This window comes from Zonotrichia leucophrys, chromosome 3 (genome assembly GCF_028769735.1).
Source record: "Zonotrichia leucophrys gambelii isolate GWCS_2022_RI chromosome 3, RI_Zleu_2.0, whole genome shotgun sequence".
NCBI classification, from domain to species: domain Eukaryota; kingdom Metazoa; phylum Chordata; class Aves; order Passeriformes; family Passerellidae; genus Zonotrichia; species Zonotrichia leucophrys.
The window spans coordinates 98,686,926-98,712,301 of record NC_088172.1 but is presented as its reverse complement, the minus strand read 5'-3'; the positions used below and the strand labels follow the sequence as shown (position 1 = coordinate 98,712,301).

The following is a 25,376-nucleotide window of genomic DNA, read 5'->3' as shown; positions in this document are numbered from 1 at the left end:
CCAGTGGAGTAAATACATTTGTATAGTTGTGTTCATGCCCAAATTGGATTCCTCCATGACATGCAAATAACTTCTGTCTGATTTTAGTTAGTAGTTTTGAGGGGGTTTGTTTGGTTTGGGTTTGGTTTTTTGCTCATTACTGTGTTCTCTTAACAAAAAAAGTGGCTGTTGTAATCAACCCATTTAAAAATAAGGCAAATCCTAAGTACAAAAAAGAGATTCTGCAAAAAGGTGTAAATTCGTGCCTTGCTTGTCTTTATTTATGTAATTTGTGTAAGTTAAGCATCATAGACACACATTTTGTTCTTTAAAGTTCTTGCAGAAGTTCACTGACTTGGAAGGTTTTTGTGTATATAATTCTGGTTTTATGTCCTAGAAATCAACAGACTTTTCTGTCTTGGAGAGTGGAAGAAAGAAGACAAAGGGCAGGAGAGCAAAAAGGAAAAAAGGAGAAATTCCAGACGTAGATGGAGAAATTGAATCCATGTTACTTAAGAAAGGTGAGAAGTTATTTTTGGTGTGTTACTCCAAACAAAGAGATGCTATTAGACCATGGAATCTGTTACCAGAAAAATGTTTTCTGATGTGCAGAGAAGTGACCCCAGGCAGTTTTTAAAAGAAATTTAGCCTTAATGTTATACTAAAATAATATTGAAGTCCTGTGTCTACTACTAAAAAATGATATTACTCTGTGTGCTCAGCTTTTTGTTCAGTATTAGCAAATACATTTATAGCATGGTTAAATTTGTATCTTCTCCTCCTTAACAGTGAGAAATAAAGGGTCAGAGCTTTACCACCCTTCAGTGAAGTTTGAGGATGTAGGAGGCAATGATGAAACATTAAAGGTTAGTTACAATTTTCTTGGTGGGCTACAGGATGCACTGAATAAAATGTGTCATGAAAAATGGCAGAGAAGAAATATTTCATAGTTCATGTGCATGGCACTGAGTAAAGCTGCTTAAACCAACAGCAAGGGAGGTTGTTGGTTTTTCTCTAATTAATCTTTCTTTAAGCAGTCATTTCATTCAGATTGTCAAACAGAACTTGTTTTATTTCCCCCTGTCTATAGGAACAGCAAATACTATTTTCTGCAATTTAAATGGAGATTTCTCTTGTTGTTGACAGGAAATCTGCAAGATGCTCCTTCACATCCGTCACCCTGAGGTCTACACCCACCTAGGGGTGGTTCCACCCCGGGGCTTCCTCTTGCATGGCCCCCCTGGCTGTGGGAAAACACTGCTGGCCCAGGCAATTGCTGGGGTGAGATGGCTTCACATCTACAGCTTCTTCCTTTTCTGAGTTCTTTCAGAGGGAAAAAGAATCATATTCTTTCAGGAGAGACTAGAGCTTTTCATTTCAGCCATCCTGTGATAGTCTGAAATATGTTCATTTTACTTCCTTTGTTGGATTTCCATCTGAATCTTTACTTATAGAACCTCATACGTAAATGTCATGGTGACAAGGTTTTAGCTGTGATTTAACTGGTTTGGGGCATTCCCAGAACAGAGCAATACAGGCACAGGTGTTTTGAGAAGGGTATAAATGAATAATAAATGATAATTTTGGTTAAATTTACCTTACAGTTTCAAATCTAGACTCAGCCTTACTGATCACATTGATGACATTGATTCTGTTGGTTGTTAAACAGCTGATTTCTGAATTCCAGAACTGGATCTTGCCTTGCCTGTGTCATACTGATATTTTCAGAGCCCATGACACTGCTGGTGTTAATAATTTGGGGTTATGGTGAAGCTGCTGTGCTACTGTTCCTGTTTTGGATATAAATCTGAGGACTTTTAAGGCTCTCAGTGATAATTATGGACATTTCCTTTAATACAGTTGCTCCTTAAATGTTACTGATTATAACCTTAAATTTAGATTCATGTAAATGACTGACTTTTGTAGTGCAGATAAAGAAAATAAATTTATTCCTGAAATGTTGGTTACACCCTTCTGACATTGTTTCAGATGTTTTAATTAAGAATATTTATATGTTTTCTTTCTAATGCCTTATTGTAAAATGGAACCCTTTGAATAATTTGATATTTAATTCTTCTAAATAAGTATTTGTATGCTGGAAGGGTGCTACACTTGAGGAAAGAAGCATGTCACAAGTGGAAAACTTAGAGATTAAATAAATTTAATGACTGCTTCTTAAATATTTTTTTTCTTAAATAAGAGATTTTCAGGCAAATTACCTTTGAGCACTGTAGGGTCTCTGGTAGCCTTGAGTTGCATAAATTGGGGTTAATTTTCTTTTATGTATTAAATTAGGGATAGTTTTCTTTTATATATAATTTCAAGAGCTTGAAATAGGCTGCAACAACCTGTAGCACTGCTGTGCTGCAGTCTATTAAAATTGCAGTTGTATTAATAGCAGAAAACTTTAAAGTGAGCTTTGCAAGTGTTTTACTGTCCAATCCTGCACAGATATTTCTGGAACAGGACTCTGGGAGCCAAACCTGGTGGGGAATACCTTCCACACTGCTATGCAATGTTTTGGGTTTTTTTAAGTTGGAGGATGCTCCTTCTATTTTTTAAAAATTCCTAAAGCTTTTGTCATGAGTATGTAATTTGTAGGTTTAAAAGATGTCCTATTGAAAAATGTTTGTCCTCAAGGGCAGCCAGCATTTCTAACCTCTGGATTTATCATAAAATGTTTTTTTTGTTTCTTCCAGGAGCTGGAGCTCCCAATGTTGAAGGTGGCAGCAACAGAGATTGTGTCTGGAGTGTCAGGGGAATCTGAGCAGAAGCTGAGGGAGCTCTTTGAGCAGGCTGTGGTAAGGCACCCACTGGAAATAGCTCTGAGAATTGTCTTTTTCTTTGTGAAGATTCACATTTTATTGCTGTGGTTTGAATTTGAGTAAATGGGAGTGAATCTTTATCCTGCTGCACACATGGCTGGTGTCCCCTGCTGTGGGCAGAATTCCATTGTGCTGCCATGATGTCACAGAGCACAAAGCTCTCTGTTCTGAAGCCTTGACAAAAGATGCTTCATCATAGCAATGTAAAGAAAACAGCATAAATTATTTGCATATTTGGATCTGCTTGGCTTGATAGATTAAAAAAAAAATAGGAGCAGTTCACTGTGCTTCTTTGTGACAAGGGGTTTTTGCTGGTTTTGTTTGGCATGGAATTTGAGTGCATGTGAGAGATTTTAGGCTTTGGCAGGCCAGGTAGAAAGCAGGAAATTGGGAACAAACATGATAAGAGCAGGAGAAAAGTTAAAGTTGAAGTCTTGCTTTTGGACATAGTAGGAAGCAAAGAGAACAAGACTGGTTGAGTTAATTTTAATTTGAAGAAATGCAGATATTTCTGGGTTTTAGTATGGGGCTGATGTTTTATTTCATGAGATCAGTCTTCTGTTCCTGACCTCTGAGGATGTTCTGGTTTTCTGACTTTATTTCATTTTTCTACTCTCCCCTAAAACTGTTTGTAGGTATTTGAAGTATGCCCCTAAACAGGGCAAAAAGTTTGTTTGCAAAGCTGTTTGCTATGTTTCCTGTTGCAACTACATTTTAATTTTTAGAGAGCCTTGTTAAGAAGTTGTTTAGAATAAAACTACATAGCTTATGGCAAGGAGTTTTAGAAATTATGCATGTTTTGTACGTGTAGTGATCAAGGGGAGGTTGCTCTAAATTACTGTCACAGAAATAACATCTATTGCATAAAATATGTCTAAAATAAAATCTCTTGCCTTTCTGATGGGCTCATACATTCCCTTAAGTTTTACTACTTTGTTTTCACAGTAGTTTTCGTGCAGGGGAAAATATAATAAATAACAATAATAATTATAAAAATAATAAAAATAATAAAAACAAAATAAATAATAATAAAAACAATGATAAAGGTTCCTCATTATTTGGGTGCTGTGGAATCTGCACGGCCCTTCCCGCTCGGTCCCAGCAGGAAAGGGAATGACCAGGAGATGGCGCAGCCGGTGCTGGGAACACTGAGCGCGGCCAGGGAACCACGCGGGTTTTTTACCTGGAGCTTTTTGGGAACAAAATTCCCGTGTTTTCCTTCAGTATCTGTGAAAAACGCCAATCACTTGGGTTTAAAATTTTAAAAGTTTAATAGTAATAAAATGGTTATAAAAATAGTAATATAATTAGAGGAATAAAAATGTGGACAATTAGGATTTAGGACAATATGAGACAATAGAAACAAGGAGTTACAGACAGTGTGGGTGCCTCTTTCTGGGCAAAATAAGTCCGAAAAAGGACCCACGTTAACAGAGGATTAACCCTTAAAAGCAACAGCCTGTTGCATATTCATACACCTCATACATGATGCATAAATTCCATTCAAACACAGGATTCTGTCTGGTCAGTGAACCCTGACAGCATCTTCAGGGCTGAGCAAGGCAGGAAGAAGTTCATTTCTCCTGATAACGGAGCAATAAATTCTCTTTCTCTGAAAGATTTAGGTGTCCTGTGGCTGCTGTCTCAGTGAGAGTACCTCATTCCTTTCTTTAAATAAATATCCCACATACATAGTTTCTATTTTAACATTATGTTATAACCTAAAACTATATTTAACACACTACTTAAAAAATTAATACAGTATAACTTTCTAACATAACACATATAATATTAATTTTAATATTTGGCAAAAGCCAATAATAAAATGCACATTTTTCACGGTATCCCTTTGGACTACTAGTGCTTTTTGGGAATATTAATGATCTTACATCAGCTAAGCACTGTTATATTAGTTACACTAATTATTAATCTGTATTATTGTTGGCTTTTGATAAAGTTAATGGAATTTTAGAACTTGTGGGAGTTTCTCACTGCTCATTTTTACTCTTTGACTGTGGTCAGGCTCTGTAGTAGTCTTGAAGTTCCATGACCACCTACTGCTCCTTTTGTTTCATTCTGTGTGTCAATAATGCTGCTCTTGAAATTCCACAGCTCTAATGTCACTAACAAAACAAACAACAAACCCAGCCAGACCTTTCTTGTGTGATTTTCATTTGTGGACTTCAGCAGGCAGTCACAATGGAATATTTAGGGAAAACATAATGCAACACAGAGGCATATTTAAATTTTAGACAGTGTTTAAAGATAGTCTAAAATTTAAGGTGTCACACCTTAATTATTCCATAACTTCAGATCAGTGAAGTTTCATGGTGACAATCTCCAGATTGTCAGCAAGCACAACAGAATTATTCCAGCACTTGATTGTCCAGCAGATTTCCACTAAGAGTCACAGATCAGAAAACCTGAAACATCTCTTTCTTGTAATCCACTGTGTCAGTGTGATTTTGTAATTGTGGATTTTCCTTGTTCCTTAGTCCAGTGCTCCTTGTGTCCTGTTCATTGACGAGATCGACGCCATCACCCCCAAGAGAGAGGTTGCATCCAAGGACATGGAGAGGAGGATTGTGGCTCAGTTCCTGACCTGCATGGATGGTGAGTTTCAGGAAGGCCTGTGCCAAAGCCAGATTAGAATTATCAGGCTCACTGTCTGCTTCCCTTCAGGAGTGACTTGTGCTTCCTCGAGAGGAGATAGTGGCAATAATTTTTCTTGTTTTGACACAGTTTGCCTGGGGAGTGGTTGGAAGATCATAATAATTTTGAAGGGGTGTTACTGCAATATTTTCACACTGGTCTGTACAGCATTATATAAGCCTCTCTGTTGTATAAGCAAATAATGGGGAACCTGTTAAATTTATTAATAATTAATGAATCTGTTAATTTTTGAATTTTTGCTTGATTGTGCAAAATACAAGTTTTAGGTAGTAGAGGCAGAGATGAACAGCAGTTCAGTCTGACTGCTTAGTTTATCTCTGCTGGCTACTATCATGTGCTGCAGAAATAGTCCCACAGGTGTTGAGTATGTGCACTGACTTCATTCCATTCCTGCTTTCCCTTAGACTTGAATAATGTGGCTGCCACTACCCAGGTCCTTGTTATTGGAGCAACAAACAGACCTGACTCCCTGGACCCTGCCCTGAGGAGAGCTGGGAGATTTGACAGAGAAATTTGTTTAGGGATCCCAGATGAAGGGGCAAGAGAGAAGTATGTGCTGTGAAGTTAAACTTTCTTTTTTGATATGTTGATAAATAAGAAAATAAGGTGTAAGTTAACATACAATTTAAGGAAAAGTACTTTATTGTGTTTAGTTCTGTTTGTACCTGTACACACCTGTGGGTCAGCACACACTGAAAAGTTGCAGAAGACATTATGTGAGCACCTATTTGTCTTGCTAGCTGTGTAATTTCCTTTGTTATGCTTTTAACTGTTAATGGCTTTCCTAGTGCCTTAACAGTACAGATGATGGAATCAAATGTATCTTTTCTGGTGCTCTTTTTTTCAAATGTATCTTCTCTTTGGTGCTCCCTATGTAACTCTTCAATCAGGAACATAAATTAAGAAAAGCCTGTTTGTACCTGAAGCAACAAGCCTGGATTGTTCCATTCCATTCCTCATGGAAATACACCAGTCTGGCATTAAGCTGAGCTGCAGTCATCCTGTGCTGTGTAACTGTCCCATTTTACTCCAAAATCTATGACTATCAGACTAAGTTACAAGAAATAAATCTGGTTTTGCATTTTTAGTTAAAAAGGAACTGCTACTCATTTCCTCAACAGCAAAAAACATGGGAAGGGAAGTTAGAAAAATTTACAGCTTATCTTGTTATGGAAAGGAAAGAAAGGTTAAAGGACAAGTTTCTTATTCTCAAATAATAATATTTCTAAGTTGAAGAGGCAAACACCTCTGCTTGCAGTACTGCACACTTTGCATTGTCTGCACTCAGGCCATTATTCCCCCTTGGGTCTTTAATTTTTTTTTTCTTCCTCCAGATTTGCTGCCCTGTAGCAATTGTGTTCCTCTTGGCTGTGGGCAAGACATGCAGGTGGTTGGAGGTAGAACTAATGGGTCACCTGAGGAGAGTTGTGATTCTCTGAGAGTTCCTAGGAGCATGTTAAAATGGTGATATTCCCAGAAATAGCACAGTGTTGAGGGACAGGAGTTGTGCATGACAGAGCCATGGTGGTGTGTAAAGATTGTGGAGTCACAGGCATTCATATTATTGTTTGTTTGTATTTGTGTTCCTGGAGGTGGAGCCTTACAGGGAATAATTATGATTTTCTTTTTTAAATTCTTCCCTCCTCCTGCTTTCTGTTGTGTTTTGTGGAAAGCATGGTGGTGTTGACTTCTTCCTTTATTTTAAAATGGAATATTTGCATAGACCTTACAAGTCCTCACAGTGTGCTGATTTACAGGGTGAGTCCTGCTGAGGGCAAGATTTGAGCTGCTGAGTTGTGGTTCTGCAGCCTGAAGGGGTGGAGGGAGATGGGAAGGTGTACCTGGAGATCTTGCTTTACCTGGTGTTTTTTGTGCAGATTCAGAATGAGCCATTTTTACTCCTGAGCTGTTTACACTTCATCTCAATCTGTTAACTACAGCTCTTGTCAGACAGGTTGAAAAAATCTTGAGAAACAGGCTGTTATCCCTAATAAAGATTGAAAGGAGATGATGGAACTTGCTAGTGGGGAGGGAAACAGATGGAATATATTATAATTTTGAGAGTTTTGAAGAGTTTTATCCCTTGGTTTTTTTAATAACTTTTCTATAGTTGCATTACTTGATCTAGAAATAATTTGAACTAGTTTTTATTGGAACTAGAAGTATGTTACTGATCTGGACTTCTTTGGTTTGTGCTGCCTTTTAAAAATATTCTCCCAATTAAGTGATGCTTTGCTGTTGAATTCTTGTATTCTGCATTCAGTGGTCAGGTAAAGGTAATGAAGATTAAACCAGAGCTCCTCACACAGTCTGATTTCATTTGCTTTTTGCAGAACAGCTTGTTGTAGATGTTTCTTCAATAAATAAATGCCTAAAAGGTGGCATGGAACAAATAAATTTCTAAAAAGTAGCATGGAACAAATAAATGTCTAAAAAGTGGCATGGAACAAATAAATTTCTAAAAAGTGGCATGGAACAAATAAATTTCTAAAAAATTAGCATGGAACAAATAAATTTCTAAAAAAGTAGCATGGAACAAATAAATGTCTAAAAAGTGGCATGGAACAGCCAGTGCAGCCTTTGGCTGTTAGGAGTACAAAGTTAAATGTATCAATGGATAACTTGTGTGCACCTCTGTGGTACACTGAGACCTACCCTGTCAGTTTTTAATATTAGAGTTAAAAAATGACCTGTAATATTTAATTGACCAAAGCTGATCAGCAATGCCTGGTTGAGGCTGTTGGTTTTTGTTTAAGAAGTGACAGCAAGTTCATAGCACACTTCTGTGGGTTTCAGTGTTGGCTACTTCCTACTTGAGCAAAAACTTCCCACTGTGCTACTTCAGTTCACGTGGACTGAGAGAGACATTAAATGCTGTTTGTTTTCATGTAAAGAAAAAAAAAAAAGAAGTAACAGCTTTTTTGTCAGCTTTATATTTTCTTTTTTTCCCTTATTTGATTAGAATTCTCCAGACCCTGTGTCGCAAGCTGAAGCTGCCGGAGTCGTTTTCGTTCGGGCACTTGGCGCGGCTGACGCCGGGCTACGTGGGGGCTGACCTGATGGCCCTGTGCAGGGAGGCAGCCATGGGCACGGTCAGCAGGGTCCTCATAACTCCTGAGGAGCATGAGAAAAAACACACACACTCTGGGGGCAGCACTGCTGAAGGGAACCCAGGGACTGGAGCAGATACCCTGGGGGAAGAGGGCACTGACCAAGCAGAGCTTCCACCTAAGGTATGTGTTCCTTGAAGGGTGTGTTTGTAACATCTGAGGAGTTGAGCCATTTTAGAGTTATGAAAGTCATTGCTCATAAATTCTCAAACATCCACAACCAACCTAATATTAAATGTAGATTTAGGAATGACAGCTTCTAAGGCAGGAGCATAACTGTGGTATTTTCAGGATCCCTGAAAATAAAAATAAAATAGAAATTCCTCAGGATGAATTGAGAATCTGACTCCATGTTCTCAGAAGACTAATTTATTATTTTATGATATTATATTATATTAAAGAATGCTATACTAAAATTATACTAAAGAATAGAGAAAGGACACTTACAGAAGGCTTAACAACAATGATCATGAAAACTTGTGACTCCTTCCAGAGTCCTGACACAGCTGGATGGGGATTGGTCATTAAGTTAAAACAATTCACATGTTGGATAAACAATCTCCAAACACATTCCAAAGCAGCAAAACACAGGAGAAGCAGATCAGATAATTATTTCCTTTTTTCTCTGAGGCTTCTAAGCTTCCCAGGAGAAGAATCCTGGGCAAAGAGGATTTTTCAGAAAATGTGACAGTGACACATAACTCCTAATGACCCATATAATGGACCAGGAAAAGTAGATCCCAAACCCCAGTCCCCTAAAAATTATGTTCCTGTTTGATACAAGGTGTGGTTTTACCCTGGGATTTTTTGTTTTGTTTGTTTTGTCTTCTAACAGAGCAGAGTTTCAAAGAGTGGCTGTATCTCTCTTCAAAAGTGTATTGACTGTAACAGAATTTTAAAAGTATCAGACTTAAACTGAATATTTTGCACCAGCTGTTTGCTGTGCCCTCAGTGAAATGTCTGTGATTATGCCTGGGGCTCTTCCCTGACCTGGTAAAGTCACAGTAAGCCAAAGTCTAGAAGTATTTATGCAGCCTTTGTTTGCCTTCCAGCTATGTGATACTTGGGGTAAATCACCCAAGTGGTGTCTAGTACCTGTAGCAGGTTTGAGGAGGAGAGGAGCTGTGAAAGTGCAGCACAGCTGGATCTCTGTTGCAGAAAATAATATTTCAAGTGCCAGAATTATTCTCTGGCCTAAGTAACATGAAGGTTAGTGTAGCAGAACAACTTCATGTAGAAATCCATGCCTTCATTATGTGCAGGCCTCCTAAAGATTTGTGTGGAGGGAAGTGTGCTGAAATGCACATAGTGCTGAGGTTCTGTTTTTGGGAGGGCTGTCAGAGAGCAGTGGTGCTGTGATGACAGGAATCAGTACCAAAAGCTGTGCTAAGCCTTTGTATTAGTGTAACACAAGCATGGTGCTTCTACCTCCCAGAGCTCCCTGGCCTGCTGCAGCCAAGGAAAGTGGGGAGGGGCAGGTAGCTGCAGCTTTTATCAACATCACCATGATCAAAGGGGTCACTGGGAATGAGGAAGTCTAATCCTAACAAAGCCCATGTTTTGATAGCTGGCAGGAGGTTGACATAGTCTAATACAGGGTATTGTCATTAAAACCCTTGTATTATGTTTATAATGGAAAAATAAACATACAAAACCTTTCAAAATCGTTCACACAATTCAAGTAAACAAACCCAGTGGTCTTGGCTGTTTTAGAGGTTCTCTCAATGGCTCTGTGAAGAGGAGGAGGGAGGATTTAAAAGGAATATCAGGCATTCTAAGCCCTTGTGTTTCTTTGTGGTCAGTTGTAGAGCTATCCTAGCTGAAATTGATAGGAAGTGATTCTTTTTCTTCCTACTCCTGTAGGAAAACCATTGAAACTGAACAGAGTTTTTACATTTATTTTTTTTCTCCCTCTATTTTATAATGAAAATCCTGAAACAGTTCTATTTGTAGCACAATACCAATTTGCTTTGATACTGCCTTAGAATGGGGATGCATTTATGATATGAAGATCTAAAGTTCTTTGATGGAATATTTTCTCAATTCCCAACATGGAACTGATTGGAGAAATTGGAATGTGCCTCCCTTGGTCACTGTGGTCTGCAGCATGAGGCACTGCAGAAAAGTATTTTCCTGCATCTCTGTCCTGTTTGCCCAAACTTTATCAGGGTCTGATTGCAGAACCAGGTCTGACCAGGCTGAAGAAAAGATGTTAAAATTCAATGGTGTTAAATCCAAGTGTATGTTCTACAAGTGTCTTAAGAGTTTTTAACAGTTTATGCAGAACTGAATGTTCTGCAAATTGTTGGAATTGTGCTGTCCAGCAGTTTTTCACTTTCTCTTGAAAGCAGTTTCTTGTTAAAAGCAGAATGAATGCATATAAATAATACATCTTTTGGAAATTTCAGCATGGAAATACCTTTCTCCTAGTCAGTGTGGGAGAAGCAGTAGAAAGGCAAAAAAAGCATGTATTTTGATAATACATGTGCTAGCTCATTTTCTGTAGCATCTTAATCAAGATTTTAAGCTCAGCTCAGTCCCTTCAGACCTGTTAACTATATACAGAGCTTCCCTGAAACATTTTTATCATTTATAGTAATTTACATATTTTATGTGCATTTTATATAATAATGTGATTGATAGTTGAAGTGTGGCTTTAAAAAAGCTCTAAAATGGTTCTGGAAGTCCAACCCAGTTGCACAATCTTTTTGTCTTTTCCATGCATGTTAAGGATGAAAAAGCCCCAGAATGGTTCTGGAAGCCTAACCCAGTTGCATAATCTTTTTGTGTTTTCCATGTATGTTAAGGATGAAAAAGCCCTTAAAATGGATCTGGAAGTCTAACCCAGTTGCATCATTTTTCTCTCTCCCTTTCCATGTACGTAAAGGATGAATTGCAGAGACTTTTGGATTTGCTGAAGGAGCAAGGCCCCTTGCCTGAGGAGCAGCTGCAGAAGCTGTGCATTGAGATGAATGATTTCATTGTTGCTCTGCCATCAGTGCAGCCCTCTGCCAAGAGAGAAGGCTTTGTCACAGTCCCTGATGTGACATGGGCAGACATTGGAGCCCTGGAGGATGTTCGGGAGGAGCTGACTATGGCAATATTGGTATGGCCCAACCTCCTTCCAAAGAGCTTCTGCACTCCCCCCTGTGCAGGAAATAAACCTGTTTATTTTCAATATTTATTTAAGATATAGGGATATTTTGCAATTATTGTATTTGTGGGGTGCCCCGTGGCAGGAAGGAATGATGAATCTGACTCCATGCTCTCAGAAGGCTAATTTATTATTTTATATTATATTTTATTAAATAATACTAAACTAAACTATAGTAAAGAATACAAAAAGGATACAGAAAGAAGGCTAAAAAGATAAGAATGAAAACTCATAACTCTTTCCAGAGCCTTTACCCTGGTTGGTCAATAAGTCAAAATAATTCACGGAAAACCAGTGAAACAATCACCTGTGGGTAAACAATCTCCACACACATTCCACATGTGAGCACAACACAGGAGAAGCAAATGAGATAAGAATTGTTTTCCTTTTTCTCTGAGGCTTCTCAGCCTCCCAGGAGAAAATCCTGGGTGAAAGATTTTTTAGAAAATATGACTGTGACACAGTATCTTTATTTAAAACAGTCAAGCTTGTATAATTTACTTCAGAATTTGTTTCAAGTCTGCCATTTGTATTTAATATTTTGCTTTTTGTATTCTTGCTTCCAGTGTCTTTGTATTGCTCAATCTTTAAGTATTTTAGAAGTTGTGTACCAATAACCTTGGTTATGCAACTACCACACAAAGAATTGGGAGTACTTAGTTGGAAGCTTAGCAATCTTGCTGCCAATCAGAGGGAAACTTAACATTAACACCTTTAGGTAACTTTGGTGAATAAAATCTTTGCCTCTGAATAAAGATATTTCTCCAATTTAGGGGTAATTAGCAGTGCAAGATACTAAGGTGCTGGTTGAATATTTATTCTTCTAGTCTATAAAAAATGGGAATAAAGAACTTACTGTGAATTATTTTTCATCCAGCTGTAACTAAAATGAAAATTCCATGTTTTCTTTATGCCAGAGGTAACAATGATAATTTCTTTTTCAGGCACCTGTGAGAAACCCAGAGCAGTTCAAAGCTCTGGGCCTGACTACTCCAGCTGGTGTCCTGCTTGCAGGGCCTCCAGGGTGTGGCAAAACACTGTTAGCTAAGGTAATGCATTTCCTAAACATCATTAAAAGCACTGGAGAGTCCTCTTGAAATGGATGTTTTTGTAGGATGAGTCTGGATCATAGTGCAAGAAGTTGGCCTTTTGCACCACATTTCATCAGAAATCTAAATTTAGGCCTTTGTGCTGAGGTTACTTGATTTTTCTTGCATGAAGTTACAACTTTGCTTGAATAGAGTGAGAATTTCTGCAAAACTTGAAGGAATGAAGTTGATTAAGGAAGAAGTAGCAAAGATGAGAAGAAGCTCTATTGGATAACCACTCTATGGAATATTTTACTGTAACTAAATTATGTGTTTGGGAGTACTCTGCAACTCTTACTGAAAATACTCTTGTTTTGCTTCTTGAGCATTTCAGTTCCTACCACATCTCCATATAAATGCAGATAATCATGCAAATTTCAGATTGTTTCTCATTTTGTCTTCAGGTGCTTTTATGGAGTTGAATATCTCTTTAACTCCCATAATTATTGGACATTCTTCAGCTGGTGTAGGGGGTGGGGTGTGAATCTGGAACTGCCTCATCAGACAGAGAGAGAACACATTGCTAAATTCCCTGCTCCCCTCCCACTCTTAATGGCCTATAATTATACTTTGTACTGTTTTCTATATTTTGCAAACAGTTGCTGACTGTATGTTCCTCCCCTTAGATTTGTTTATTACTCCATGGACAGAACCCAAGCAGATATGATAAATGTGTGTTTTAGATCTATATTTATATCTTTATCTAAATCTGTCTCACTTTTCCTTTTCTACAGGCTGTGGCAAATGAGTCTGGACTGAACTTCATATCTGTGAAAGGTCCTGAGCTGCTAAATATGGTATGTGCTAATCATGGGGCTTTTGTTATTTATGGAATTCTTGTCCAAAATGTGGGGCAAGCAAAATTCCTGATAATTACACAACTGGTATTGGTGCAGCTGAAACTGCCTTATTCAACCTCTCCTTAAAGTTTTTAGCAGTGAAGTTGTTCATGTGAAAAGAAAAAAGTCACATGTGCAGCTTAAATATTTATCTTAGTTTAAATTACGTGGCAGGTAACCCTTCTTGACTTGAAGGAGGGTTTCTAAATGACCAACTACATGCATCACTGCTTTTCTATAGCATGGAGATTTTAAATGTCAACAGATAAGAGTACAGTAGTTCAAATTTTCAAAGCACTGGACTTTAGAAGTGCTGTGATGTAACTTCAGTCCTTTTCAAAGTCAAGAGAATGTGTTGAACTGGGCAAGGTGGCTGCAGATCCATTGTCAGTTATGTGGAAGCTGAAACCCACGTACTGGATTTGATTGATCTCTTCCAAATGTTTTTATATGTCTGCTTCAAGTACTGATACAGGCAGGAAATAAAACAGTTCATGAGGAGCCCAGCTTCTGGTGGAATACAGAGAAAATGCTTGGCTGTGGTTCAGAGACTGTGGTAACATATAAATTGAATCAAAACATGTTTGTTTGGAAAAAGTTAAGTGTTTGCATTTACAACTTCATAGCTCCTGTTCCTACAATTCAGCGTTCAAAGGGAAATTCTGGCTGACTTTTCAGTTCCCTACCACCAAGCCCCTGTCTTCAGGCAACAACTCTGTGAACTTCAGATGTTCATTGTGTTCACATTGCTCACTGGGTTTGTTCATGAACAGCTGAACAACAGGGTCCTTAATTAAGACTCATTTGTTAATTCTCATCACCAAAATGATGGCAAGTTACAGTTCTTGCCCAGAAAAAAGGAATCCTGTTAAACTCTGAATGTTCTGCAAATTGTCATAAGTCAACTAGTGACAGTTCCCATGTAAATCATGATCAGTGAGGAAACAGAGACAAGGGACTGGTGTCAGAAAAAAACCAGATTACTAGATTGCAATTCTCCCTTGCAAAGTACCTTAAATGCTGTTTAAAACTATTTATTTTTTTTTCCCAAGCAAAGTCTCTGTGCCTTACACTGTTTCAAGCTGTTTCTCTTGCTGTTGCAGTACGTGGGTGAAAGCGAGCGCGCCGTACGCCAGGTGTTCCAGAGGGCCAGGAATTCTGCCCCCTGTGTGATTTTCTTTGATGAAGTTGATGCTTTGTGCCCTCGCAGGTCTGACCGTGAGGTGAGTCTGCCTTGAGATATCTCCCCAAATAAATGCTTTCACTTACAGCTTTTGGAACATTGCAGGCAACAGAAGTACCCAGAAGTATTTCCCAAGTATTACCCCAGTATTTTTCAAGAAAGGCAATCCACTAGGCTTTTATTTGAGGGAAATAATGTTGATCAAATTTTGTAAAGCTTAACACTTTTTTTGTATGCATATATGAAAAAAAAATATCCAGAGAAATTCAGGTTAAGCTGTAGCCACATTTCTCTCCACAGAGAAAAGCAAGGCACGATTCTTCCCAAGAATATTTCTGGGTTTCACGTTCTCTGAACCTCAGAGAAAGGAGAAACAATTCTCGTCTCATTTGCTGTGCCTGTGTTTGTGCCAAAGTAGAATGCAATATGGAGATTGTTTACCCACAGTGATGGGGTTTTGTTTCCTTGGCCTGTCAGGGCCAAGTGTGTGTGTGTGTGTTGGGACTGTGGGGTGACAGTCATGGGATTCTGTGCAGAGTGGAGTGCTTGGCAGATTCAGTTTAGATGTAATGTAATATAATGTAATATAGCATAGAATAATAAAGTATATGTAATAGTAATAGTATTAGTAATAGTATAGTAATGTAATATAGTATAGAATAATATAGTATAATGAAGTAATTAATTAGCATGTTGATAAGATGGAGTCAGATGCATCATTTCTCTCCCCCTCGCTGGGGGCAAAAATATCATTGATATTAAGCTATTAAGTTTGTTTATAGGATGTCACTACTGTGGAATTACTGTTTAGCTCTCAGTACCTCACCTGCTTAAAATGTTGTTTCAGAGGTTTCGATATTTAAGAACTCGTTTCCCTCAAGAAACTGCATATTGAGAAATTTTGTGTCTTCTTGTTGAGGTAGATATCAGAATGACTAGTACAAATATTTATATGTACTCCTTTAAGTGAATCCTTTAGTTTTGATGGGAAAGAAAAGGTTTGCCATGTGTTAAAATACATGGGAAGTGTGTAGCTTGCATGAATTTGGGATGGAGATGTACTGAGAGTATTAGAGAAGGAATCCACAATGCAGCTCCATTGAAAGTGTGAAAAAGAAATTTTTTCTTTGAGTGCAATATTTCAGTGCAGGGAGTTAATAGATCTTTTGTTTCTTGAAATATTGACATTCCCACTGTTTCTGTTTCTTTGATTTGGTGACCAATTTCTCCCCCCAAAGTCAGGAGCCAGCGTGCGGGTGGTGAACCAGCTCCTCACCGAGATGGACGGGCTGCAGCAGCGACAGCAGGTTTTCATCATGGCTGCCACCAACAGGCCAGGTGAGCAGCCAGAGGTCACAAACAAGGAATCACACATCCTTGGGTCTCTTTTAACAAAGTCATGTGTTCCTAAATATTTGAATTCTGCAACTAAGCCTTTCTGATCAGTTAATCACGTTCATGTGGTATTGTGAGATAAAGCAATCTCTTTAAAATGTGTCTCACTTAGCACCTGGTACCATTGCTGTTAAAAAGCTTTGAAAGGCCTTTGACTGCTGTGGTTTATCTCCTTGCAATGTAGAAGCAGAAAAGAGACCTAAAATGTTTGGGGTTTTTTTCTTTTTTACAGCTTAAATTGATTTTCTATCCTAAGCAACTTTATAGTTTTCTGCTATATATCTTTTTTTTTTTTTTACCTTAAGACATCTGTCTCATGTTAAGTCATTTTTCCATTTGCTTATCTTTTGCTTCCTGGGCTCTGTGTTCCACACTAGACTCTGTTTGGAGCAGTTACTCTTCTGTTGTTTCATGTCCAGCTTGGATGTTAACAACTGTCCTTGCTCCCTCTCTGGCTCTTCAGTTTTTGGCAGCTCTTGCAATTCCATCAGCATCTTCTCAGTTAATAAGCTAAACACTGATGTCTGCTTTACAAACATCATGTGTTTTACAGGCAACTTTCTATCTCTGCTTTTGGGTTTGTTTTTGTATTATGGAGAAGCCTTGTGTTTTATACATAGCAAGAAACCTGTCTTTCCTGAATTTGAATTCCATGTAGAAGCTGTGGGTTGTAGATAAAGGAATTTGTTGTCAGATTAGAAAGAAACAAGCACTAAGGTGTTGCACTTCCTTGGTTATGATTATTTTCCTGAATATTGCAAGTGAAATGAAATACAGGGTTACAAATCTGTCTTGGTAAAACCATACTGGTGTGGGTACCCCAATTCTGGAAAAAACCTCAGCACATAGAACAGGTATTTGGCAAATTCCTACTTACAGTGCCACTCAGTTATTTCTTACCTGCATGTATTAAGTAAGGACAAGATGTAGTTTTGCTGAGAAATGGCTTAACAGGAAAAATAGTAGCATGGCTATTTTGGATATAATTTGGAAGGTGGGAAATTAAAATACATGATATTGCTTTTGTTATATAAGGAAAATTTGATCTGAAATAATTTAGAATAAGCAACTGTTAGGTGGGGGGTTTTTTCCAAAGTTCAAAAGCTTCAAAGATTTGGAGGATGATCTTCCTATGTCTTAAATTCTTTGTATCATGACAGACTTTCAAGCCTTCCACGTGGTGAAGTATGAGCAGTAGGGGCTTAAATCTCTACCTGCTTGTACAATTTCTTTGATTTAAAGTGTCAGAGCAGAATAGAAAATAAGGTTATGCTGTGTGTAGATGCAGTTGGATGTACCAGGAGTGCTGGTGGGAGTGTCACCAAGTTGCCTTAGCAAAGAGATCTCTCCCTAAATTAGCTGTGCTGTTTCAAGTATTTGTATCAAGCAGCCTTGTTTGGAAGTGTTTCACAAGGGCTTCATATCTAATTACTGACTTGTCATTAGCTCTGGCTGCTAAATTAGCTGGGGCTGGGAATTCCAGCCCTGTGGAAGTGAGGACACATCCAGCTGTACTTCCTGCACTGCCTCCTCAGCTGCTTGGGCAGGGGGCCAGTCCTTTTTTGGGTTCCTCTTTGTCACTTTTCTGAGCCAAGGATTCCTCTGTGCAAGCACTCCAGCAGCTTCACCAGGGCCAGCTGAGGGTAAATATTGCTCAGATGGTAATTTCAAAATATAAATATTGATGTGTGGCAGGTTTGTCCTAATTCCTTGGTTTAGATATACACTGATTCTGTGCTTGCTTAAAGTCTGATTTTCATGCATATGTGAAATAGACACCTGTCAGTTGTGAATTCCCCTCTCTATAAGCCTTATACAAAGTGCATTTTTACCCTTATGTGGTTAGGAAGTACCTCTGGAATGGTTTTAGGATATTTTTTTCCCCCTTCAGTTTTAAAAAGTCACTATCACCTTTTCCAGCTGCAGTGGCAGATCTACTGTTTGACCATACAGGAATAGTCAAAATTACAAAACTTTACCAAATAATGAGGTTTGGGCTCATATTTGAGGGCAGCTGGGAAATGTGTAAGGCATGAAATCAGCAGTGTATTTTTAGTCAGTGACATTGGTGAAAAAAGGAGATTTGAGGTAAAAATGCCAAATGTAAAGAAAATGCAAATGCAGGGTTATCAAATACAATTAATTTCTATTTATTGAATTTGTATGAATTTATATCCTTCAGTTTGGTGATTTTGATAAAGGTACAAGGAATTGTTTTGCCAACATTAATAAAATATTTCTTCTTCAGCTGGAAGATGCCATTTGGATAGGGTGGGTGTCTTGCTTCAGAAGGACTATGCAGATACATATATGTGTGTGTATATGTATATATATGTGTGTGTGCATATATATATAAATATATATATATATTGACACACACAAAAATATATATAAAAATATATATAGACACACACAAAAATATATATAAAAAATATATATAGACACACACAAAAATATATATAAATATATATAAATTAAAAAAATATATATATACACATATATATACATTTTGAGAAGGTTTAGACCATAAACTTTTCCTGTGATATTTGCATTTGTCAATATGAGGAAATAGAGTTTCATCAGGACAATTTCTACTGAAGTTGTGGTTAACCTGGGGAAACTGATGTTTCCCTCCTGTAGTTTATTCACTGTTCATGGGCCATAGGAGGGGGCAGTGCTCACCAAATGAGGTTTTGCTGGTTTGGTCTGTGGAGTTCAAAGGAGCACACTGCAGGTAGAGAGCAATGAAGTCTGTGCTAGTAAAGCACTCTTAACCACCTTAAGAGTGCAAAGCCCAAGCAGAGATCTGTAGGACAGGCATGGCTTGGACTGGCTGGTATAATGAGCTAATTCCCCTAAACAATGAAAGTTGTGGTGCCTGAAAAGGTTTTTAAATCTTTGTAAGAAAGATTTTTCTGTCCTGGTTGTGGTGAGCAGAGGTGCTGCTGGGGAGGGGAGCTGTGTAATGTAAAGCTAAATAATATTATGTGTCTCAGCAGAACTTCTGCAGTCTTCCACTGAACCAGTGCTGTGAACTGAGATCTCATGGTTTTTAATCCATGGTTGTATAATTTGTTGGCAGACAAAATGGCTCTTCAAGATGCTTCTGTTTTTAGAGTGATGGCATAGCTTTGAGAGTTGGTTGCTGGTACTGTTCATGACTGTTGTGTTTGCTGAAATCATTGTGCAATAGGAAGAGTCTTCTCTCATAAGTTATTATTACTGTTGTTATTGTTGTTATTATTATTATTGTTTAGGAGTAGTTAGGACAGCAGTGGCTCAACCACTTTTGGCATTAAGGTTTATTCCTGGCACAGTTGTTGCAGTGAGGTGTTGGCACCTGGGACAAAGTACTACTGTGAAATGGTGGTGGTTTTTACCCAAATTCTCTTTAAACACTTGCAAGGCTTTAAATCCCATGTTGACAAAAGGGGAGGCACAATAGATTGGTTCCTTTGTTTATCATCTACAATCTGCAGGTGGTAATTCTTATTCTGGCAGTGCTGAAAAAACCCTTTGATATGCCCTAAAAAGCAGGATATTTGAATGTTTTTTGCATTTACTCAATGACTTTGAGTGTCCTCTGCAGATATTTCTTGACTGCTCCTAAATTAGCAGGGATGCAAAATTCCCAAGTCGATCTCTTTCCACCTAAATGCAGAATCAATGTCAGACTTTGTCTGAAGAGGATTAAACTTTAAAAGCATTTGGTATCATTAGAAAAAAATAGAGGCAGAAATGTCTTGTCTTGTTAGCACCTTTATGGGTCACAATAATTAAATTCTTTTCCAGCCTTCCTTTCCCAAATTCAAGAGTAACTACTGCACAACAGCAAAACACTACTGTTGAATGAAATCTGTAATTTCCCACAACTTTCTAGCTACCAATTTGAATTTCAGGATGGGATACTGCTGCTTTCTGCTCTTCTCTTACTTCCCCAGGTTTTGAACATTATAAACTCCTTAGAGAAATGCTGCCCAAGGCATCAGCAGCATTTCCCCTGGGACCTAGGGAGCTGTTTTTCATGTGAGGAAACAAGACAAGACAGTTATTTTAAACTGGACATAATTGTGATGATGTCTTGCTTTTATTCATGGCCTCTTTCTCTAGCTTTCTTCAATTAATTCTTGCAAAATTCCTCTTCTGCTCTTACCTCTGAGCACAATCCTGGTTTCACTGAGTTCTATTTTTGTTGGCAAGTTTATTTTCAATTTTTTAGAGCTATTCACCTGAACCACATGTTTTGAAACACAATTAAAAAAATAATCACCAGTCTTTAACAATAGTTACAGTTTGGGTTTGGGCATTGTTTATGTCTTTACCTGTTTATACATGTTGCTGAATTAAAGGCAAGATAAGATCTAAGAAAAGCACTTAATACATGAGGCATGGAACAATTTCTTTCATAATAGTTCTAATTCATACAAATGATATTTCTGCATTTCAGCAGCCCTTGAGTGTTGTGTACCTTTCACAGTAACTTCAGTTGTTAAGTGCAGCTCAGAAAAGCTTTCAGGGCTTCTGAGCCTGCACTTCAGAACATCACTAATGGGAGGGCCTAGGTCGTGTGTACTTCAAATATATTTTTAAAAGCTGGAGTGAGAGCATGGGAGAAGTTTGATGGACTCACACTGCAGCTGTCATTGCTTGTATTCACTGACCTTCTGTAAATGTGCTTGGCTGCTCTGCAGCTAAGACCTGAATAATCAACTAGAAATAAATGTGGGACTAAGATTCTATTGTAGAGCAATGGAATGTCCCTATATAAGAATTCATGCACAGATACTTTCAAAAAAAATTTGCAGTAGTTTGAAGAGCAGTGTAGCAAACTGAAATGTGACTTAATTCTGTTTGAACCCTTAAAAACAGAGCAAGGAATGGATCTACTGTAAATATCTTCTCATGCAATTTTGTCAGGTTATTTGGAAAATTATACTACTGTCTTCTAATGACCACTTCAGAAAGGCAGGAAATTATTAACATTTCTCCCAGTAGAAATATATTCTGTCTATGAGCCAACTGCTTGGAAAAGGAGTGCTGTGTTTCATCACATTTCCATGCTTCACTTTCCTTCCAACTTGAGGGATAATAATAGGCTTGGAAAGAGGTATCTGCAATAACTGCCTTAATTTCATTAAAATGGTAAATGTATCTAAAATGAGTTGATTCTCTTCTGTTGAGATAAGTTTTAAGATAATAGATATGGAGGAAGTGCTGTGATTTACCAGAGTGGAATGCTTTGAAATTCCTTCAAGGGGTACCTTGTTCAGTTCTTTTAAATGGATATGAATGCATCTAATGAGTGAGTTTGTCCAATGAGTAAATATTAATTTTCTGGGTTATGTGATGAGTTTTCAAGATCTTCAGGCCCAGATCTGAACCAGAAGAATGAAATGAGATTCATAAGGAGATGAGGAGTGTAGCTCTGTGTTTGAGACTTTGGTGTGGTCTTGTTGCTGTAAACCACCATTACTGCAGCTTATCTGGTTCTGTCAGTTGTGGTAACTTTTTGAATGCAGGCAGTGTGATAATTTCCATACAAAAAGGTGAATGCAACTTCTTCATATTGTTGGACAAATAGCAAGTACCATGTTGTCAGTGTGCAAAATGGAAACTGTGTTTTCCATAGCAAGCATAATATTTTTAAATATTATTTAATACTTTATTTTTGGAACATTAGAATGGGGAAATCAGCAAGTGCTGGTGTTGTAATGCAGGCCCTATTGAGAGTATTTGTTTTGGTGTTTGTAACAGGTTCTTTGAGTGAACTTTGCCATCTCCTATTAAGGATGTGATAAGGAACACAGAAACAGGAAAGTGCACTTGTGTCAAAAGCAAGACAAAGTGTCATCTGGAACAATGCACAGATGTATAAATAAGATGTTTCTGTCTGTGCCTGCCACAGCAGGGATTCTGTTTAACTCTTGTTTCATCTGGTCTGGATTAAATTAATACAAGTAATTCCTTTTTTTTTTTTTCTCACTATTCTCATCACATTAGCATCTACATGAGCTGATTTTTCTTCCATGGATGTTTCTGCCCATAACTGCTGTATCCTAGGGGGAGGAAAAAGCTTTTGTCCAAGAAAAAGATAACAGAGTTGTCCTTTAAGCATAACTGAGAGAGCAACTTGAACAAAACCATGCCCATCTTTAAAAAGTGGCTCAAGACCATACTGTGGTAGGATCAGGTAGTTCAAGTGTGGACAGAGTTAAGCAGACTTTTTTCCTTTGCAAAAAAAGTGATAGTTTAACTTCCCTGCTACTGTTTTGGGGCTTGGGTGGTGTCTGTCACTGCACAGTAAAGATTAGCAGCTTCACTTCTTGCAGTCCTTCACCTTTAATGTACAGGAGTGCAGTAATTTGTCTGTGAGCTCTGTTCTGTCAGGAGGGCAGAGCCAATGCAGGCTGGTGGCAGCTTCATTGGGAAGCCTTGATAATTTCCAGCTTGAGACTGAGATGGAATCATCAACTGTCACTTTAGGGAGAAGTTCTTGCAGTAACTATAATTTATATACTTTCAAATAGGCTGTTATAATAAAAATGTAGATTTCTTTATATCTTCTGTGAGTGCTTCTGTGACTTTGCTGCTCACATTACTGTGGCATGTAGGATATCACAGAGAGAGATTCAGAAATTATTTAGGTTGGAAAAAATCTCAAAGATCATGGAGTTCACCTGTTAACCCAGCACTGCCAAATCTGCCATTAAACTGTCCCCAAATATCACATCTACAGGTCTTTTCAGTACCTCCAGGGATGGTGACTCCACAGAATTCCTCAGTGAAACAGATGAATGCCATTATTGGGTTTTGGTAGATGGGGAAATAGGGCATCAAGAAGCACTGAGAAACATCATTCAGCAGTTTGTGCTGAAACACAGACAGGAATTGAGGCTTTTCCAGGTTATATGCCCTGTCTGTGTCTCTTGTTATACAAATAGTCAGTATTTACATCCTGACTGACTTTGTGTACATTTGATATCACAGCCTGTGGTGTTAAAAGGCAGCTACACATTTCTGTTACTCTTAAGCTTTGAATGGTTTTCTAGAAACATTTGTGATAATTTTTGTTTGTTTATTTCTCCACACATAATAAATTTGGAGTCTGTAGCTCTCCCTGGGAAACTAATTGTGTACTTTGCAGCTATTTTTGGTATTTTCCTGGGTTTTCTGTTTTACCATTCAGATAACCATGATGTAGTAGAAAAACAAATGACCAATAAAATTAAGTTTGCATATGGATGGTTGTGATTGGCCCTGTGTGCTTGTTATGCTTGGCTTATCATTGTCCCTTTGGGTAGAGTTCCTTCCAGTAGAAGAAACTGCTAATAATTAATGTGGAATTCCTCAGCAAAAATGTTCTAATTCTGTATTGCCAAACATAGAGTTGTCCTTTTATGTGAAGAGATGAAACTGGTATTTATGAGCCATCATTGATCAGCTGTGGCTTGATTTTACTGGCTGGTTGACAAAAATGAAACTTTTTCATAAAGCTCAGAGCTTCAATTGCATGTGCATGACACAAATCCTTCTTTGAGTCTTGGGACAAACATGCATGTATTCCTTGTCATGTGCAGATATTCCTAAGGGTGCAACTCATTTCTGGATTAATTCTTTTCTCTTTTTCCTCTCCCTAAGATATCATTGACCCAGCTATCCTGAGGCCTGGTAGGCTGGATAAAACACTCTATGTGGGTTTGCCACCACCTGCAGATCGACTTGCTATTCTAAAAACCATCACCAAAGTGAGTATTTGGAATATATCCTTCATCTTGGAGCTTGGTGGAATGATATAAGACAAATTAAATGTTACAAAGAATTGCAGGATCCTGTCTCATGAAACACTTTCAGCTATTCCATGAGGTCATAAAAATAATCCCTCAACCCATCTGCTGTTAAATTTGCTCTGGGACTGCAAGGGGCTGATGAATCTTGAGTAAAGCAAACCTGTTAAACACAGAAGTTGCTGCCTTGATAGTCACAGCTTGAACAGATTTAATTAGAAGATCCCTATCTGAGTGAGTAATGGGCCTGGAAGTGTTTTGTAAGCTTTTTTTGGGGGGTTCCAGACATTCAGCAGAATGATTCACAGGCTCCATCTGTATTTGCTCAACAGTAGTTGTGACACCTAATTTGCTTTAGGATGAAAAGAAGCTTTTGATGATTGAGGTTGTGTGTTAAAGTAAATGCGAAAATGTACAGTCTGTGCCTTCATGAGTCCTCCCTGTGGTGGACAGCACAATCTGCCACTTCAGACACTTGGATTATGGAATTCTGGGAGTGTTTCTCCAGGTAGGGCACAGCAGGAATCAAGGCCTTAAAAAGAACATAAAAAGCATAATAATTACTTGGGTATTTCCTACTTTTTCCAGTAGATCAACATTGATTTTTAAGACCAGGTGTTCTGTCAGATCTTGATTTGAGCTGCAAAGGAGACAAAGTCTTTGCTCTAGAGGGAAGATGGCATTATGAGAAGTCTGGCAAAAATTGTTTAGTGTATTTGTCATAAGGGATAACCAGACTTGTGTAACCTTAAAGTTGTGGTGTACAGGCAATAGTTGATTCAGAATTCAGAAAGTGAGAACTTGTTCCAGCCTGTTCTTTCATGCCAAAATGGATGTTCACAGGGTGACCTCTCATTACAAATTCAGGATGTGAGACTTTCCTTCATTTGTTCTGTGCTTTGCTTCATGGATGAAAATAGATTGAGTATTCCCCTATTTTCTATTTGTAGACAACTTTGTTGCTTCTAAGTTTTACAGAAAAACTTCAGTTCATACTTTTTAAAACCCTGTTCTTAATGTTCTTCATGAGATGTTGAGAGGAATTGAGTGTCACATCTCTGAATGCTGTAAGGAATCACAATTTTTATTTTACCAGATTTATTTTCACAGGCAATTAGGGGTGTAGGGGAATAGTGTGGCAGAGCTTGGTGCTTTGCTGCCTTCCCTGGAGCAGAGGTGGCATTAAACAGAGCTGATTTCTGTCACTCTCACAGCCACACCAAGGTACAGGAACCCCCCTGGCAAGGGCAGGATCACTCATGGGCAACTCTGAGCACAAGGAACTGTTCTGAGTCCTCACTTCATCTCTGGCTTCCTCTTGTGTGTCAGTGACCAGCTGGTTGTTG

At 38.2% G+C, this 25,376-nt stretch overlaps 1 protein-coding gene across 3 annotated transcripts in view; it reads left to right on the top strand.

Moving 5' to 3' along the window:
• NVL (nuclear VCP like) overlaps positions 1–25,376 on the top strand; it is a 40,091-nt gene that overhangs the window by 5,036 nt on the left and 9,679 nt on the right. For all 3 annotated transcript variants that reach the window (XM_064709471.1, XM_064709470.1, XM_064709472.1), the window contains exons 7-19: positions 377–500; positions 769–845; positions 1,126–1,260; positions 2,679–2,780; positions 5,300–5,417; positions 5,882–6,026; positions 8,440–8,710; positions 11,475–11,693; positions 12,686–12,790; positions 13,564–13,626; positions 14,772–14,891; positions 16,090–16,189; positions 23,885–23,991. In XM_064709471.1, coding sequence (XP_064565541.1) covers positions 377–500; positions 769–845; positions 1,126–1,260; positions 2,679–2,780; positions 5,300–5,417; positions 5,882–6,026; positions 8,440–8,710; positions 11,475–11,693; positions 12,686–12,790; positions 13,564–13,626; positions 14,772–14,891; positions 16,090–16,189; positions 23,885–23,991 — 1,686 coding nt within the window. The remainder of the gene's footprint in view (positions 1–376; positions 501–768; positions 846–1,125; positions 1,261–2,678; positions 2,781–5,299; positions 5,418–5,881; positions 6,027–8,439; positions 8,711–11,474; positions 11,694–12,685; positions 12,791–13,563; positions 13,627–14,771; positions 14,892–16,089; positions 16,190–23,884; positions 23,992–25,376) is intronic.